The sequence below is a fragment of the Anarhichas minor genome, unplaced genomic scaffold (assembly GCF_050575085.1).
Source record: "Anarhichas minor isolate MPS153535 unplaced genomic scaffold, ASM5057508v1 ptg000069l, whole genome shotgun sequence".
Lineage (NCBI taxonomy): Eukaryota > Metazoa > Chordata > Actinopteri > Perciformes > Anarhichadidae > Anarhichas > Anarhichas minor.
Genome location: NW_027466515.1, coordinates 606,160 through 625,384, shown reverse-complemented (window position 1 = coordinate 625,384; position 19,225 = coordinate 606,160). Strand labels below are relative to the sequence as shown.

General features: G+C 42.7%; 1 protein-coding gene across 1 annotated transcript in view; it reads left to right on the top strand.

Annotated features, from left to right (window-relative positions):
- The first annotated feature begins 18,620 nt into the window (after positions 1 to 18,620).
- The window catches only part of LOC142934557 (spectrin beta chain, non-erythrocytic 1-like), a 65,132-nt gene continuing 64,527 nt past the window's right edge, over positions 18,621 to 19,225 (top strand). The window contains exon 1 of the mRNA XM_076078958.1: positions 18,621 to 18,816. Coding sequence (XP_075935073.1) covers positions 18,663 to 18,816 — 154 coding nt within the window. The 5' untranslated portion in view covers positions 18,621 to 18,662. The remainder of the gene's footprint in view (positions 18,817 to 19,225) is intronic.

Below are 19,225 nucleotides of genomic sequence, written 5' to 3'. Positions count from 1 at the left end.
ATAAATTCACCGTTATCACCTTTATTTCACCTTTATTTTGGCTTCAGGATAGAAACTTAAGTCCCATCCAGCTGGTCAATTACAATAACATTTTAGAAAGCTTGTAGTCGTTGGAATGAACTCTTTTATTAGTTTGGTTCTCTGAAGAACGCATTGAGATTCCAGACACTTAAATGAATTTGTCTGTCTCCACTAACGGGTTAAGTGTCACTTAACTGTACTTTTCTCCACAGAAATGCACTCTGAATAAAAGGGTGAAAGGTTTTGTGAGATATTGTCTGTAGAATACGAATGTAGACCACCGATCATAAGCAAGCAACCGCAAAACCTCAGGGAAAGGTCAGAGTGAGCAGATAAGAGAGAGGAGAGATGAGGCGGAAACGTTTTGTGTGCAGCAGTTTAACATGCAGGGGTGTTAAGGCGGTCATCTGAAGTGTGTGTGTGTGTGTGTGTGCGTGGTGTGCAAAACACATCTGGTCCTGTGGGTCATGTGGTTTTGCAGGGTGTGTGTGTCAGATTAGGCCTGACCGTCACCGAAAATTATGACTGAGGAGTGAAATAACAATGAAGCAAAGAAGAAGAAAAAAAGGGAAAAGTAGCGGGAAGAAAAGGGTGATTTGGAAGAAGATGACGTGTTGATAAAGATGGAAAAGGAAGGGTGGTGTGCAGACAGGACTGGGAAGGAATGGTTGGTGGGTGGAGGAGAGAATTAAGGGGGGAAATTAGAGGAGGGAGGCTGGAGGTTAGAAAGAATTAGAGGCTGATCAAGTACTTAAGGAAGTCAACAAGACGTCATCTCTTTCCCACTTTTTTTTTCACCCCCTCTTTCTTTCCTTTCTCCTCCGTGCCTCCCTCTATTTTACTCCCCCAATCCCCCCCCCCGCCCCTCTCCTTGGCTCTGTCCCAGCTGCTGCTCCACCCTCCTTCTCCGTCCTGGTTCTATCAGAGAGTTTGGGAAAAAACAGTGCTCGACAGATCCAGTCTCCAGAGAATGAACCCCCACCCAACACACACACCCAACACACACACACACCCAACACACACACACACACACACACTGTTTTTACTGCTCCGTAAAGCAGCAGTGGCCCATGTCTGCTTTCTTGCTGCGCGTTAACTAAACTCCAGCGACCGCATTAAAGGCGTCGCACTGTAGAAATGCTTTTATTTCAGATCAAATTAAAGTCTGGATTCATGGGGCGTTCAGGGTCCCTGCAGTAAAAGTCCCGCTCGTCACAGACAAAGTTAAGGAGTGGACACACATTGCGTGTGTTGAGCCGATGATGAATATGATTGGGGCGTGAGTTAACCCTAACATTAACAAACCGACGTAGAATCATGTTAACACAAAGCTGAAACCTGAAATCCTTTCCTTGTACATTAATGTAGTTATTACAGAGATGGACCACCTGACCTGAAACAAAGACCACCTCCTCTAACATCATGAAACATTTATCTACGTCCATAAAACATTCACCACTAGCAAAGTGGAGCAGAGGCACCATTTTTACTACTGTAGTGTACTAGTATGTCAAAGTAGTAGTCAAGGGAGTGGGTTTATTTTCAATATTGGGGGATGCAAAGGGCTTATGAGTGGAGGTTTGAGGGTCGAACTCATTTCCTTCATTCTGGTTAATTTTAATGCACCACTTAATGGTGGAAATGTCATTATTTTGTCAAAATAAAAGTCCAAAAGCACGCTTTAAATGTTGAGAGGAAGTGTCTCTTCCTTCCCCCTGAAATCTACGCCTAGTTGTATTTCTCAAAACCGCAAATGTCACATATTTATGGCTAAATTACTAACTGAATTGAGTTATCATATCTTGTGGGAAACTCGGCTAATGTTGAAAAATGTACGTAGGGATGCGCCGGGATACTGATATCAGATATCGGGCCGATACTGACCGTGTTTTAGTAATCCGATCTGATCTCTGCAGTAAACTCTCCTCAGAGAGACGGACGCAGCAGAACGACGTCTGAAGAGTCCTCTTGACCTTCGCTGTTTATCTCGAGTGCTTCGTTCCTCCTCTGATCTCTCGTTTCCTTACTTCCTCCTCACATTCCTTCACTTCATCTTTCCTCATGCGTTCCCTCGCTAATGTGTTTGATCTCTTTACTTTCTGTCCTATAGCCCTTTAATCGGCTTCCTCTGAAGTTTCTTCTTCTTCTTCTTCTTCTTCTTCTATCTCATTCCTTTCTTATTTAACCTTTTTACCACTTGTAGTGCTTGTGAAGAGAGGTAGTCTGGGTAATGCTGTTCTAATATATAAAAACAACATACAGTAACAAATGCTGAAATATTATGTTTTTTGCCGGTTCTGCTGGTCTCTACTCATTCCTACTGGTTTGTGTTGATAAAACTGGTCTGTACTGGTTTTCTTCTGGTTTGTTCCGGTCTTGGTTGGCTCTCGAGGTTCTGATTGGCTCTGTTCAGTGTCAGGTACACAGATAGTGCTCTGGAAGGAGGATAGAGCGGTAAAATTAGGTTATCTGCTCCCAGTGGAGCGACCATTAAACCCCCTCCTCTCCTCCATCACTGCTCCTCCTCCTCTTCCATTTACCTCAAACTCTTTCACCGGCCACAAAATGTCCGACTCCTCCGTGTGTGTTTGTTTGTATGTGTGTGTTTGTGTGTGTGTGTGTGTGCGTGTGTGTTCAGAGCTTCCGCCCACAGACGCCCACTCAGTGATCTGCATTATACTCGTTTCAGTGATTCGAGAACCTGATCATTTCTCCCTCGTCATCTGTTACTATGTGTATTTTTGTTTCCCATGTTGTCATAGTATTTTTAATCAGTTTCTACTTCTGTTGTAGGGCTGAGTAAAGTATATAATACACAGTGATACTCAAACTGTGTCTACTGATGCAGAGTAGTGATCTGATACTAATGCTCTTTTGTCCTAAATATAAATGCACAAGCTGTTCCACTCCAGTGTGTTTACTTCCAGTTCTACGGTTCACTGATGCAGGAAGTAGAGAGTCCTCCATGTGGAGATGCAGTGAGGGTTCTTTATTAACCGTTACCACCAGCGAGTTTTTGTCATGTTTGATGGTCCTCTCTGTTGATAGATTTGGTAATTACATATTGTATTTAAGGCTGGGTCTTTTTGAAATGTTTTGATACTATTGCCAACATGACCTGAGTTTTGCTCTGGGCCGAGTGATGAGGCTGAAACCAACTAAACACTATGTTCAAAACTATAAAGTATGTCAGCTGGGATCGGCTCCAGCGACCCTGAACAAGATAAGTAGTCAAAGATGATGGATGTTATGGATGTTATGGATGGGTTAAACACAGATGTCACATTTCATGTATGTGACGTTAAAGTTAAGTTTAAGAATGATGATGTGATCATCACAATATATTCTGCCCAAACTTGGCAAATGATGATATTGAATTATTGCCCAGCCTTAGTTTTAGTACCAAAACATAGCTTTGAGAAATATAAACAATATACTAATTTATTCATAGTCCGCTGTGTCAGAGATCACATGTTCTTTTTGTTTCTTCTTCATGACTTCAGAGGGTTAAACTGTCCGAATGTCAGACCTCTGAACTTTAACCTGGATCCTCCTGATCCGTCTGGTTCATGGAGAGTTCAGCTTTTCACATTAAAGGGTTCCTTTCTGTTTGAAGGTCACAGATTCTCACTGAAAAACAGACCATAATGAGAGGAGAGAAAAGGCTTCTTTCTCCCCCCTCCCCTCCATCTAACTGTCTGCCGGACAAATTACAGCTTAACTTCATTAAAATGACTCAGTCCGATTGCACGAGGAGCCGAGCTTCGGCCGCTCCCTCGATGTGTTGTTGTCGGACGTTCCCAGGCGTCTGAACCGACAATCGGCCCATCTGTCTGCTCTCACAGACACAGTGGCCATTCAGAAATGGATATGAGGGAATAACTGTGCTGTTTATCTGAGAATATCACGTTTATCCCGGAGCCATTTGGCTGCTGCGTTTGGGCTCGCGTGTCGCCCTTTTGCGGCATGTGTAGAAGGGTAGAGGGCAGTATCTAACGGGAACAATCCATTCTCCGACGGTCATGACTTTTGTGTGCCGTGGCCACAGATGGCCTCGCGTGCACCACCCTACCACGTCACATGGAGCTTTTTGATGTCAGGTAAAAATACAGAAATCTTCCGAGAAATCTGGCTCCGTCAGAATACACAAACTCTTCCAAGTAAAGATCTCTGGGATCGCCACTTTAAATCCTTCAAAGATTTGTGTCCATCTGCATGTTGTGCAAGATAAAACCCAGCGGGCTGCTGACGGCGACCGAGTCTCTCTCATTCATCTGTGTCCTCCACCCGTCTGCCGGTGCAGAAGGTGGAGAGGCTGTTTGTTTGAAGAGGGGGAGAGCAGCCAGGCAGGGAGGCTGTTTTTGGCCGCAGGCTTCGGTTGCATAATGGCAGGAAAGCAGTGGGAAGAGATTGGACTGGGAACGAGGGGAGGACGGGGGAGACTGTGAGGAAGAGGAGGAAGCGGTCAGTTTTAAGTTTAAACTCTGTAGGGAAACCTGTGATCCTCTCTCAGGGAGCCAGCATTTGGAACAATAAATCCTGGACGGTTCAGTTTGAGACTGATTTGTTGATCATGTTTCCCTCACAGGGAGTCAGACTGGGTTCACTGGTTTAAGGATTCCTCACATTCTCAGTAACACACAGGCAGATTTGACAGACTGTCCCATGAGGCAACTGTAGCTTCCAGGTGTTTTGACAGCACAGACTCACAGGAGCTGTAGGTGTTGAAGACCAGATAGTCATTATCAGTGAACTCTTGGCAGGATAACAAATGTTCAGATTTAATCAGGAAACACTACAGTAGATGCACGTTTATCTTGAACATGGACAGAGTGCTTTTTTCTGCTTTTGTTGAGTTGAATGCTAACATTGGATGCAAAGCTGGCGGCAATGACCCGACTTCTCAATCTCTAGTTTCAAGTCTTCTTAAATACAGCATGATGTTCATTAAGTAAATAATGGTCCATTTAGAGTAAAATAAACCATAAAGCAGGGTATGCTTTAGGGCGGGGCTACATTGTGATTGACAGGTCGCTACCACAGCGTTGTCATTGTTCGCATCTTAGAACTCTTTCACAGTTCATGAAAGTAAATTGTAAGATTTCGGTCGCCTACAAATCTCTTATTCAGCTTTCTGTTGTACTTGGCTCCACCCTCGTGTGTCACAAAAAAGAGATTGCGACGACCAAAATGTCAAACTCGAGGCTTCAAAACAGCGTTCCACAAAACAACAAGTGACATCACGGCGACTCCGTCCATTTCTCTTTTATTTTGTTAATATGCTAATGCTAGCTCCAATGCTAACATGTTGCAGTGAAGTAGGCTTAAACATTAATGTTAGTAGCGGTGTGTCTAATCTCTGCTAGCCAAAACCAAAATTGGACAGCGTTCAGTTGATGCACAATGCATGATGGGAGACGAGTCCACTAAAAAATCACTTAAAGTGAAGTTTTAAATGACTTGCTTATCTTTTATTCACAACTTAGTCCAAGAGTACACATACAAGAGAATACATGCTTTTTTTTTTTTTAAATGTGTGCACCCAAGGAGATAACATTCTAACGACTCATTATCGCGTTAACAATGTAAAAAACGGATGAATTATTCCCCATGCAAAGGGAACAAGGTGTCCTTTTTCTTTCGCCAGTTGCCTTAGCAACAGCTTCCTCATTGAATGCCAAATGCATTGTGGGTATGACTTCTTATGTCAGATACACAGAACGACCTGTAACAGCAGTCTGACCTGAGAATTCACTGTGCAATGTCAGCACTATGAAATAATGGATTGTGTAGTGAATGACCCCACGCTCTCGCCTACATCCTCCCACTGCTTCACCTCATCACACACACACACACACACACACACACACACACACACACACACCCCCCTAAACTGTTCACCATTATGTAATGCTGTCTAAATAATCATAATCATTTTGACCTGTATAGTGGAGTCACATGATCCCACAATGCAACAGAAATATACATATTATATATCAGCTGTGTATTTTTAGTCATGTTGGTTGTTATGGCCAGAACTGCTGTTTCTCTGCTTGGAGATTATGTATTGATTTGTTAGTGAGTGCTTCTCTGTGTCCGTCTGTCTGTCCGCGGCTAATCTCACATACTGCTGGACCGATCGGCTTAATATTTCTTTGTGCTTATTTAAGACTGTATGCTCGAGGACCTCTAGTGATTGCAGTGATTAACACTTTTTGAAAACCTTTGAAGATCTGCATAAATTAAACACTCAGTTCAGGCTGTGAAAAGTAAATCTTGTGCTTCAGGTAGCAAACAGAGAGAGAAAGTAAGCGAGCATGAAAGCTGCCTCTGAAACTCTGTTACGCAACATTTGCTGCTCCCTCTCATCCTCTCATCCTCTTCTGCCTCCTTTTATTCCCTCCTCTGTCTCTCTGTCGAGTGTTGCTACAGACCCTTCTGTCGGTGTGAGACGTGGCCCTGTTCTGCCTCACCACCTCTCTGTCACTCTCTGTGTTTGTGTGTGTTATCAGATAGTTTTATGGGCAGCCATACGCTGATGTAACACTGACATCTACATTTCTTGGTCCAACAAAGGACGGCATGTGTCCTCTGATGGAGCACACACTCACACACACACACACACACACACACACACACACACACACACACAGAGAGAGAGCTCTCAGGACCCTCATTGATAATTAATAGATGGTGTGGCAGCCACATGCTTAACAGTACATAGTGTGTTTGTGCTAAGTGCCTCCTGAGCTGTATCTACATGATGGCATGTATGTTGGTTATACTATATGTGTGTGTGTGTGTGAAGCAGTTAAGGGCTTAACGGGAACAATAGCCTTAACTAAAAGGTGTGTGTGTGTGTGTGTGTGTGTGTGTGTGTGTGTGTGAGAACATGCAGCACACACGCATGGCCACACTAACACGAACAGATGATTAATTCATGGTGAAGTTATCAAATATAGATCCACCAAAATACTGAAAAACACTGAACTCGGCTCTCGTGTCATCTGCTGCAGCCTGCACTGAATCAATGAAGTGTTTGAGTTTAATTCAGATTGAAGCGTAATCGTCACAAACAAAACATCTCGTCTTTAATAACCGATGAAATATAGAGGAGCAAAAAATGTACTTTCATTTTGATTCGTCTAACGGCTATTTTCTTTATTAATCATTTAGTCCATGAAATAGTGAAACATGTCCTTCAGAGAACGACTTGTGCGTTTTCTTAATAAAACCTTTTAATTGATTAATGTTCTGTACAGTGACTAATCAACAAACGGACAGCAGAAGTAGAATATGAAGCACCCATAACTTTAATCAATATCATTTATTAGATGTTCTGCAATGAACTGAGCATTTTCTACCATTAAAGTTAGTTGTTAAGTTAATCTCACTTCCTTATCGGACAGTTCGGTCCCAATAAATTGATCATTCTAAAGATTTTCTTTTGTGGGATGTAAATATCTTTAATCAACTTCAGTTTTTCTGTTCTTTGTTCACCCTCAGTCTCCTTGATGATATTATAAATATGTAATATTACACTTGTCCTAATACATTTTGAAGTACATAAAGGAGTGTGTTTGGTTTATTTAATTGTGAGTATTTCTGCTCTCAGTCAGATTCTCTCTGGCTTCTTTGTCTCAGTTGAATCTGAAGAAAACAACTCGGCCGAGTGAGCAAATGGGACCCCATGACTTATTGATGGAGCAGCAGCAGCTCTCCTCCGACCGGCTGCTGTGAGGAGCCGACTTGGATTCAGCTTGTAATGTAATGTAATGTAATGTAATGTAATGTAGCTTCAGTTTGACTCTAGTGGTCTGGTTTGAGTCGGTCCGGTTTATCTCGGCGTGAAGCTGCGAGAAGAAAACTAAACGAAGAAGAAGAAGAAGAAGAAGGCGACGTCAGAAAAACCTTCCAGAGAAAATCAAAGTGACAGGAACACAAACGAGCAGAATAATGAACGGGAACAGAAACATGAAAGGGAACAGAAGCAGGGTTCATTAGTAAACTAACATTTCCCAGAATGCCTCATTACAGTCCGACTTCCCAGACTGCACTTGGAGGTGACACAGGGTCAGAGGTCAACAAGCTGCTGGGAGGATTATTCTGTCAGAACAGTGTGTGTGTGTGTGTGTGTGTGTGTGTGTGTGTGTGTGTGTGTGTGTGTGTGTGTGTGTGTGTGTGTGTGTGTGTGTGTGTGTGTGTGTGTGTGTGTGTGTGTGTGTGTGTGTGTGTGTGTGTGTGTGCGCTACAGTTCTAAAACAGTGTTTTGGGTGATTGCTTTCCTGCTCCGGCGGCCATGTTGGAGGTCCTCTGCTGTGGGAGCAGCTGACTTACAGGAAGTACTGACATGCATTCAGAAAAGCATCTGAAAAAGTTTCCTTCTCACTGACCTGGTTCACCGTCTCTTGCTCGCCGACCTCGCCTCCAACATGTGATCTGGATGCTTCACACCTGCTATTCATTCTCATTACTTACGTTTTGTGCCACATTTTGATTCAATCTCGGCATACGAAGGACTCTTTCCTGCTCCACAGAAGATCCAGTTACACATCGTATGTTAATACCAGATGGAAACAGACTCGCTTTTTCCTCAGTGTTTTTTTTTTTTGTCCCTTTCTCTCTCTCTCTATCTGTCCCATTCACACATGTGATCACTCGCCCTCTCTTTTTCTCTCAGCCGAGTCTGGAAGTGTGATCTCATCCCATCCGACTGCTGACACATTCCTCTGCTTTCAGCCTTTTATTCCCTCTCTCTTTTGTCGTGTGTGTGTGTGTGTGTGTGATGGATATTCTCTCGCATGACTGGGCAGAGAGGCCCTGGAAACTGACTGAATGGTTTTAGCTCATCTAGCTTCAAGACCTGGATAGACTGATTCCTGATCAGATAGCAACTTTGCTTGTATTGTCTTTACTATTATTTAGTTTTTGTCGGTTTTCATCGATGCAACCCCGAGCGTTGATCCTCTGCTGTGTCTCAAACTGAAACCAGTGTTTCTACACAAAGCATAGCGAGGTTACACAGCGTTTTATATCATTCAAATCCAGTATCGACACAACATCAACATAAGCTGTCAAACGTTCCTCAAACTTGCGGTCGTTATTTACTCATATCAAACTCATCTTTACTAGGATTGTCTAATATGAGATGAGGACAACAATCTGAAACAAAAACTGCTTCAAAATGCGCGTTAAGCCCGCTTTACACACAACAAACAGTCTGAGAATATATCATAACACTTCACATTGATGCATACTAAATAATGTGGGATTGTTCCTTATTTCATGGTGGATTTGGGATTTTTGGGGTAATACACGTATAAAAAAACAGAAGAAAAACACCAATGCATCTAGATACTGATTTGGACGTTGATTACCAAAGGTCATTGATAAAATTCATGTTACAGGACAGAACACGACTTTAAATTGTTCTCAATTTAAATAAACATGAAGAGAGGCTTTAAGAATACCAGTTGATGCAGCTTTACATCACTGTGCATGTCATGCTTAGGAAACCCAACGGAAATATATTTAATTTAGTTAGTTACACAACTGTACTGTAAGTTGACGTTGTCAACAACACCAGTGCAGTTAAAACAGATTTCACATCCAGTCTGTAAAACTGCTTCATCACTCTGTCGGAGAAGCTTTTATTTTGTAGCTCAAAGGATCTGGGGGGGGGGGGCATCGTGTTTGACCTGATGATGCAGCTGTGGATCGTGTTTCAAGGCTCTGCATCCCTGTGTGACCTCTGATGGAAGGACAGAGCAGTCTGCCAGAGCTTAGTCACCACCGCTCAGTCTGCCAGAGCTTAGTCACCACCGCTCAGCCTGCTGAGGCTGCACCATGGCTTTAGAGCACGAGGCCAAAGCGAAGACACGATACCCCGAAACGTGTGAATTTATTTCATTTAGAACATCTGCTGCCGTGTAAAACAGTCTGAATGTTTACGTCGAAGGCAAACGATGTCTAAAAACAGTTTTGAGAGCTTGATATTAATATCAAACTGCAACAGTAAACAATGGAAGCTCATTTTATTAGATCATGTAAAAGATTATTCCATTTATTTACCATTTTACTGGTTAGACAGCTTGGTTACAGATAATTACCGCTGTAACCACAAACTGATTTAGAGAAGATGTTGGTGGAAAAAACAAGATAGTCATTTGTGTATTTTCAGAATTTTAAGGCGGACGCCCTCAGGAGACGAGTGAAGTTTTTAATGTGTTTCCTGGTGTTTTAAAAGATGAGTGAAGACATTATCTGCAGCGCTTTGTGTGCGTTTGTGTCTTTTTGGTCCATTGGCCCATTGATTTATCTCCGTAGCCATGGCGACCGCGAAACGCATTAGCAGTTAACCTTCTCAGATAACCGAATGAAGCGGAGCAGCGATGCCGACTGTCCTGCAGACCTTCTAACGCTGTCAGAGAAGATCTGCCGGGGGATGTTTCATCTTCACGGGGACTCTTTGAGAGACGGAGCAGGAGTTCAATGTGCTCCGGAGCTCTACTTTCCTGCTGTAACGGGTTTGAATATGAACAGCAGAGGTCTGTGTGTCGCTGGAGTCGATCATGAAGCAAAGAGGCGTCGGCTGAGATGTTTAAAAATTGAAATCTGCTGTAATTACACAGGAAGAGCGTGAACTCTCGACTCTGTTGTCTCTTTGTGAGTCGCTCACAGATGCTCATGTGTCAGTTTGTCTTTCTCATAACGAAGCCGACTCCGGAAGATAATAACACGTCTCTGTCTGTGCTCCGTCATTTTAACAATCGCTGTCAGGGGGATTCGACCGGAAGGGAGTCGACTCAGAAACCTCTGCCGCTCCGGCTGAAGTCTGTTTAATCTCAAAAGGTCTCTAGTGGTCAAAGGGTACTTGAGTACTGATATTAAAGGTGTCTTTCGTTCTGCTGATGTGCCTCTGAGCCCGTGTTTGAAACCTCGATGACAAAAAGAAAAGAGCGTGACACGGTGTAGTTAGTGGTTTATGTCACCTTGCTATCATGTGCTGCTAACGCATTATTAGCCTGCCTCGCCGCGGCTAACATGACATCACTGGTATGTGATGATGACAGTGGACGGATCTGATTGGCTCAAATGTGGGCGGGGCCGACCACTCTTTGTAAATAGGTTTTAGTGAAGGGAATTGTTGGACTGGGTGTTAAGTTTCTGCTTCTTGTATAAGCTGTAGTATCTCAGTATGGTGCACTGTTCTGCAAGGTTTGTTGTTTTGGTTTATTCAGGGTCACATCCTGATGTTTTGCTCCTGCTGGTCATGGGTTTGATTCCATATCCTGGACATGTAGCGTTACCTTTATGAGGATGCACACAACCCACCCTCACAAGGAACACAGGACACTCATGTTTTCAGTGCTTGAGACAAATTAAATCAGGAAACGGAATAGAAGATCAGATCAGAACAGAACATATTGAAGATGAATGTACTGCTGCAAGTGAAATCACAAGAGAGCTGTTTTTATGATAATAACGTGAGCGTGAGTTGATGGCAGACATCTGCACTGCGACAGCAGGGACGGGTCCAGCATCTGTTCTGCTGCTTCCTCGCTCCTCTCCTGTGCTGAGACTTTGCTGGCGGCGGTGGACGGCGGCGTTCTGAGCTGCAGCCGGTCGACGTTGAGCCGCTGTGTTTGATGCTGTTTGAGTTTGATGGTGTCGGGTCAGATAACTGCCGCTGCCCTACATGGCTCTGTGTGGCCTACATAAGGCTGCAGGGAGGAGGCTGTGATGGACGACTTCCTCGTCCAACACACACTCACATGGCCTATATACATTTATATGTGCGTGTGTGTGTGTGTGTGTGTGTGTGTGTGTGTGTGTTTTCTTTAAAGAACACTAAAGTGAGGGTTGAAGAGACCTTGGACAGAACTGTGTTGTACAGAAGGTTGAAATTTGATGTCACTGCAACAGATGAGCCGGTTGGTGACCCCAAACATGGGAAGACTCGAGCTGTACTTTATTTTGAAACAGTTTACAAAACTCAGTAACTAGCTGAGCTGTTTGTTTCACTACTTTACATTCATTAAATAAATATACAAATGTCAATAGATGGTAATCTGCATGAGAAAAAAAGAAATCGGTTCAGTAATCAAACACTTCTCGAGATCAATTAGACCCAGACAGACGTGGTCACTATAAGAGGCTTCCACTGTAATAGACAGTATGTTTGATATGGGGGGAGAGTAAGGGGCCGTAACATGCAATAAAGAAAGGGACTTCTTAGTATTGAGCATCTCAGATCACCAGGTCACCAAGAGGACCTCTTTCTGTTGGCTCTCTTTAAAGTCCCTGAGCATAGACTGTATACAGGAAGTGGACGTAGTAATCGTGACATCAACCGTTGGTTTGTGGACTACAGATTTGTCACCATCTTGTTTTTTGCAACCAGAAGTAACACGAGAGGGTGAAGCTAAGTACAACTGAATGCTGAATAAGACATATTTAGGCGACCAAAATGTTATAAGTAACCGTGATGACCTGAAAACACACCGTTAAAGGGTTAAAGTTAGACCGGACTACACTGTGGTAACGACCTGTCAGTCACAAGGTAGCCCCGCCCTGAAACATACCCTGCTTTAATGTCTACCTGACTCTAAATGGACCATCATTTACTAAATGAACATCATGCTGTATTGAAGAAGACCTGCAACTAGCGATTGAGCCCGTAAACTCATGTTTACAATGTTAAATGAAGTGTGTGTGTGTGTTTGTGTGTGTGTGTGTGTGTGTGTGTGTGTGTGTGTGTGTGTGTGTGGGGCTCAGGGTGAGATCTGCAGCAGTGTGCAGGCGGCTCGTCCTGCGTGGGAGCTTGAACGCTGCTCGAGACTCTGCAGGGTTTTCGGTTGTTGCCATGGTGAACAATATGCAGTATTCTCATGTTGTTGTTGTTGAGACACTCCGTTTAGTTTCTGATTACAGAGAATATTTTTATTTTCACAGCTGTGGTTTGGTTCATTTGGTACGCTGTCGGCTTTTATTTGTGGTTCGCTTCATGTTCTCAAAGGAGCCCAGAGCCGTAGGCGTGAGGTCACATGTGCTGAGTGCCAGCTCCTCATTGGACGGTTGAGGTGGTGACTTTCAGCGTGACGTGGACCCAAAGCATCCGCCGAAAAGATCACAATCCGGTTATTTACAGTAGATGATGAAGCGGATTACTGAACCAAGTGTGTTTATCGAAGTTCCCTGAAGAGCTCAACCAAAATAACTGACACCTGCAGACCCATCTGAACCAGACAGGTGTGAACGGTACCCACTGAAGTTATCAGTTACATTTACTACATTCAGCATAAAGAAGCTCAGAGAATATTGATTTTCTTCTTTTATATTTGATTCTTTTCCTTCTTCATCTGCTTTAAACATGGAACTCCCCAAAACAAAAGATTCAAAGCTAAACTCTACTCTTTTACTTTAATTTCAGTAAAATGTTCAATGCATGAGTATTTTTAGACTGGTATTTATACTTCTACTGCTTTTAAATATACACTTTTCCCAGGTCATTTAGTACTTTATACTTAATATTTAAACATTGCTAAAGTAAAAAGCACTTCAATACTCACTTGTTTATGCTGATAACTCCAAGAACAATGTGTGAATAGAAGAAAGTTTTTTTTTTTTAAACTTTTTTTATATATTTTTAATATTCATAAAAACAAGATTTTGCTTGAGTAGCATAAAGAAGTTTCAGCAGAAGGACTGATTGATGTGCAGGCTGACAGCACAGTGTCATTTCTATTGATTTTAACCACAAACAGCTGATTTATGTCCACTAACAGAACTGATTGGACAGTGAAGGAAAACGTCTACCACTCTTCGGTGTGAAACGTCTCTTTAACTCGGCTTCGGTGTCGCTTTAAGTTCTTCTCTTCCTCCTGAAGCTCCAGCCGAGAGTCTTTTGTGCCGCTGTCGGCGGATTGAAGAGTGGGCGGCGACACAATGCGAGCCGGGACAGCGGTAACCATGGGGATGCGTGGTTTTGACTGGATTATGTCCGTCTCTCATTGTGGAGAAAAGCTGGAAACATAATTCACTGCAGATAATAATGAAATATTTGTGAGAGAGAAGTCTACGCTGCAGCAGCTTCAACCGAACCACAGTTTGATTTTATATAAGCGTCCACTGGTCATGTTTTATAGATAATACTGCACTTTAATATTAGGACTAACTATCTCTACAATGTAATAAACACTGCTTCTTTATTTCCCTTTCCCTTTTAGCATTATCTTGCGCTAGTTAGCTTTAGCTAATGATTTCTGCTATCGTCTAAAAGCTGCTTTTGTAAGAAGACGTGTTTTAAAATATTATTGTTGTTATAATGGCATCGTTATGAACTGCGTTGTGTATGTAGTGGCTTATCTGGAGAGCATCAAGTAAAAACAACAGACAGGCGAAGGAGAGCTTCACATTATCATCTTGGCAATTGTTGGACCACTCAGACGGGGAGAGATGCTGCACTTGACGGCAGCAGAGAGGGAGAGAGAGAGAGAGAGAGAGGGAGAGTTTTAATACGAGTTAATTGTAGTGGAGGATGCTGGGAGGTGAGAGAGGTGGGAGGAGGACGTGGGCGAGCGAGAGAGAAGAGCTCCATGTGATGGTGAAAAGATGCTCAGAAGTTAGACGTGTAGGTTTCTCTGCATCGTGAACATTTCAGTCCTCAAAACATTGAATATTTAATATCTGCACCTAACGATTCCTTTCACTGTCGTCTGATATCATGATTAACAATCTTTAAGTGACATTTAAAGAACAATATATTTAAACAGTTCTGAGTGACACTGTTGTCTCCATCTATCATCCTGTCGTCTCTCTCTCTCTCTCTCTCTATTTCCATCCTTCCTGTTTTCAACCAGTGTCATTACTGTCTCTCCTGACTTATCTCTCCATTCTTGCTATAAATACTCCTCCTGAGGAGTCACAGTTCTTCTGGCTTCACCAGACACAGTAACCAGGCATTTGCTCCTCTCTCTCGCTCTCTCTCTCCCCCCTGTCACATCTCTCTGCATGCTCTCTCGCCCTTCGTCCTGTCTGTAAATGACATCACGCTTTCAGGTCGAGCGTCTTGCATCGGTCTGTGTGGCGACTGCAGACTTTAACTGTGCTGCAGCAATCATTCGAGCAACAGGAGGTTTACCAACATGGCCACATGTTGCCAACACAGGGCAAACATCTGTATATGAATGGAGTTTAGTTGTTCCTGGAATATAAGAAACGCGTTGATGAGACATTGTGAGTTATAGTGATGTCAACACAAGCAGTTCATATTGTAATGTTGGAGTCGCTGACTTAGCCCTGTTTTAAGCTTATATTTGTTTACATTTTGGCTTTAAAGTATGCCAAAAAAAGCTATTAACAGTTCGTGTTTACAGTGTTCTCATGGCTGTACAGATAACTTAGATACTGAAGAAAACATGATGATTCTCAGGCAAGTTTTGAAGTTTTTCTTAATGCTTTTTAAGTGGATTTATGAACGTTTTTTCGTGATGTAAATCACACTGAATCTGAAAAATGTGTATCATGTCCGTGTGTTAAGATGTGACTGAGTTAGGAGTCAGTAGAGACTGTAGAGCGAATATTAGACGTCTATTCGTCAATAACTACTTAAATACTGTCGGGTGTGTTTTCATCTGCAGCGTTAAATCCTTAATGAAGCAAACACACCAAACATCTGGTTCCAGCTTCATCAACAAATGAAACAATTGATCAGTCAGTGAGTTCTTTGCAGCATAAAACCATCTTATGAAACGGTAAGAGGAAGAATCGCCCGTCTCACTGTCCTGCCATGACACACTTTCTAAAAACTGAGGCAATAAAGCGCGCACACACACGCGCACACACACACACACACACACACACACACACACACACACACACGGTGTGAGTGAAATGTCAGTGGGCGGAGCCAGAGAACACACCCTGACACGATGATGCAGAATAGAAACGCAGAGTTTGTATTCATTGCTGTTTAGAATGGATGACTTAGAGGAGAGAGTTGGAACAGCAGCAGCTAATCTGGACCACAATATTTCTTTTTCACATAAAACAATCAATAATTCTGCAACTACCTGTCATTTTCACATTAGATTAGTCTGCTGATTACTTTGTCTATAAATCAATCGTTTGCTCTACAAAAAAAGAACGGACATCAAAAAGAAATGTCCATCCTAGTTCCCCAAAGCCCAAAGTGATGTCTTCAAATGTGCACCAAAACACAAAGATATTAATCTTACTTTAATGTGAAGAAAAAGCAGAAACTCTTCCCTTTTGATACATTTTCTTTCATTGACTAATTGTTGCAGCTTTAATAAGGACAGATCCTCATCTTAAGTTATTCTTTTATGTAACTGATTGTGTTTCAAGGACTATCGGCTGTGAGGATAAATGCAGATAATTGTAGTCTGTTTGTTAACGGGAGGTTGGAATAGCAGTATGTAATATTTGTGGTGAGAAACATGTTGAATTTTGATTGGTTTTAATTTGACATCAACTTTTTAGACCCTTTTTCTAGACTGTGTGTAAGTCACGTTGTGCTGTGAAGCTGTAAGACCACGGCAACATAGAGAAGGTCACATCTCCGCCTCAAGATGTCTTCTGTCTCTCTCTCTGTCCGTCTGTCTTTCTGGTGTTTTTGTGCCGAGTCATGGTGCCGTTTGCCGACTGCAGGATCCAAACAGACTCCCAACGCTGAGTCGCTGCTGCTGAGTCGCTGCTCTCGGTTTACCTGCTCTGTTCGTTCGGACTCGTTGAGCGACAGCGAACGCACCGTCTACAGTTTAAAAAGCAGTTTTTAAGAATTACGTTTGTTGATGAAGCACATTTCTTACACATAGGCAATAATGCATAATGGATAGTCGGTTCTATACACAATTTAAAATAGATTGAGTCTTTTTTGTCCTTGCTGCCTTCGTCTTTCAGCGTGTGGACGAAGCAGCAGGAACCTGTGCATCTGAAAACCCTTTTAACTCCAACTCTGTTTCCACATCAGGTCCCGCTTCACCTGCTGTCCCCTCCCACTGTGACGGCATCATTTAATACACTGTGCAATTATACACCAGACTCTCATTTACAGTGTTTAATGAGCGTACAGTATTCATTAACTAATAATCATTATGAAGGATCTGGGGAATCTGATGATGTGCTCCCATCATGCTCAATTTTACCTTTGGACATAAACGTGATCATAAACTACTCAGCTGTTTACTGCTTATTAAAATATTTTAATTACCTTTCTAATAGATCTCTTAAGGTAGAACTTGTGTGTAAGGTGTGTCTGTCACAGCTCTGAGCCGTGTGTGTTTCTCAGATCTTGTAGTAATGTGTTGTGACCAGAGGGAGGCGCCATTCTCTCAGTTTTCAGATAAACTCACTTACTGCAGATCAGTAAGAGGCTGCAGCCAATCACAGAGCAGAGTGGTGGTCACATGACATTCAAATCCATCAGGGCGGGCTGCTGCTCTCTGATACATTTCATGTTGTCATAGTTTCAATCACTTTAACAGTAAAGTTTACTGTTTCTGAATCAGTTTCTCTCAATGAACTGACATTACAGGTTTCAGCGTCTGATGAGTTAAGTAAATTATTGTAGCAATAGAATAATAGATCTGCAGATATTTTGAGATGCTTCACAGTAAAACAGTGTCATAACCAGAACAGACTTTATTAAAAATGTATTTGAGCAGAAACACTAAAGTTAGTTTTCTTTCATTTAAATGAGACAGATTCTCAATCCAATATAATATGCATTTTTAAGTGTATACAATCTTTGTTTGTTCTTCATAGGATCCCCATTATCCGTCATTATATTGGAAAAAAATGTAGACATTGAGAAATACAAACTTTTCATGTATGATGTGAGTTGGATCTCTGTGTGTTTCACTCTATTAGTTTAAAGCTTATATGAACAGACACTGACTGTCTTCATTCTATTGTGTTCAACATCCGTTGAAGATCCTGTAGCGTCGTCTCGTCCCGGAAGCACGAGGCCACATCACGTTCTCTCCGATCCAGCTTGTGAACGCATTAAAACACTGAAGTCCACTGTCAGCATTATGGAGAGTGCTGTTCAGTTCTTCCTGGTATTACATGGACGGAAGTATTGATTTAAAACTGACTGAAAACTGCATCAGGTGTAGACGGGCCACAAGAGAGAATATGTGAAGGCGGCGTGTTTAAGGTGAAAGTAACGTGAAGTTGCTTTTTAATCAGAAAGGAGCGTTATAAAAGGGTTGATAACTTATAACTAATATTAGCAAAAGAAAACATCAAAGAAGTCAGTGTTTCGTGCTGAAAATGTAAAGCTGAAGTCAGTTTGTGTTCTGTATTCTGTGTTTAGATGACTCTTCTTCAGACTTTGCTGTCCAAGCTATTAATAATGTATTGATTCACACTCTGTATTTGTATGAAATCATACATCATGTGGCACCTACAGTCAACTTCCACTAACTCCGCCTCTCTTTGTGTCTCTGTTTTGATCTCTGCAGGTTTTCAACGAGCTTCTCAGGCCCGCCAGAGCCGGTCTGAGAGTGTGTGTGTGTGTGTGTGTGTGAGGGTCCCGTCGCTAAAGGCATCAGGCGGCAGGTGGAAGGACTTGGAGGTGGCAACGGCGGTGGGGGCGGAGTCACGGCCAGGTCAAGATGACGTCTGTAGCGGCGGAGTTCGACCACATGGAGATCCAGCAGCAGCAGTTCAGCACCGAAGGCGTCAACAACCGCTGGGACGCCGACGACTGGGACAACGAGAACAGCTCGGCTCGTCTGTTCGAGCGCTCACGCATCAAAGCCCTGGCAGGTAGGAGGAACCGACGGACGAGTGGATGAATGTTTGGTGGAGTTTCGGTCTTGGTCTTTAACAGCTGGCAGGGATTCTTCTGAGCTGATTTTAGCTTCAGAAAGGCCAAACTGATTCAGTTTGTCGTCCTGGGTGAAATTACTTGATTTGATTATTGATTTGACAGAAGCCTGGATGTTTCATTTCTTTAAATCTAGCATTAAAAGCAGTAAGTCCTCAAAGCCCAACATGTAAAGTTTAGGTTTATTCTCAGTTAGCTTGAACAAAACCAAAACTTTTAATGGCAAACCTCCAAACATAAAGGTGTGTGTGTGTGTGTGTGTGTGTGTGTGTGTGTGTGTGTGTGTGTGTGTGTGTGTGTGTGTGTGTGTGTGTGTGTGTGTGTGTGTGTGTGTGTGTGTGTGTGTGT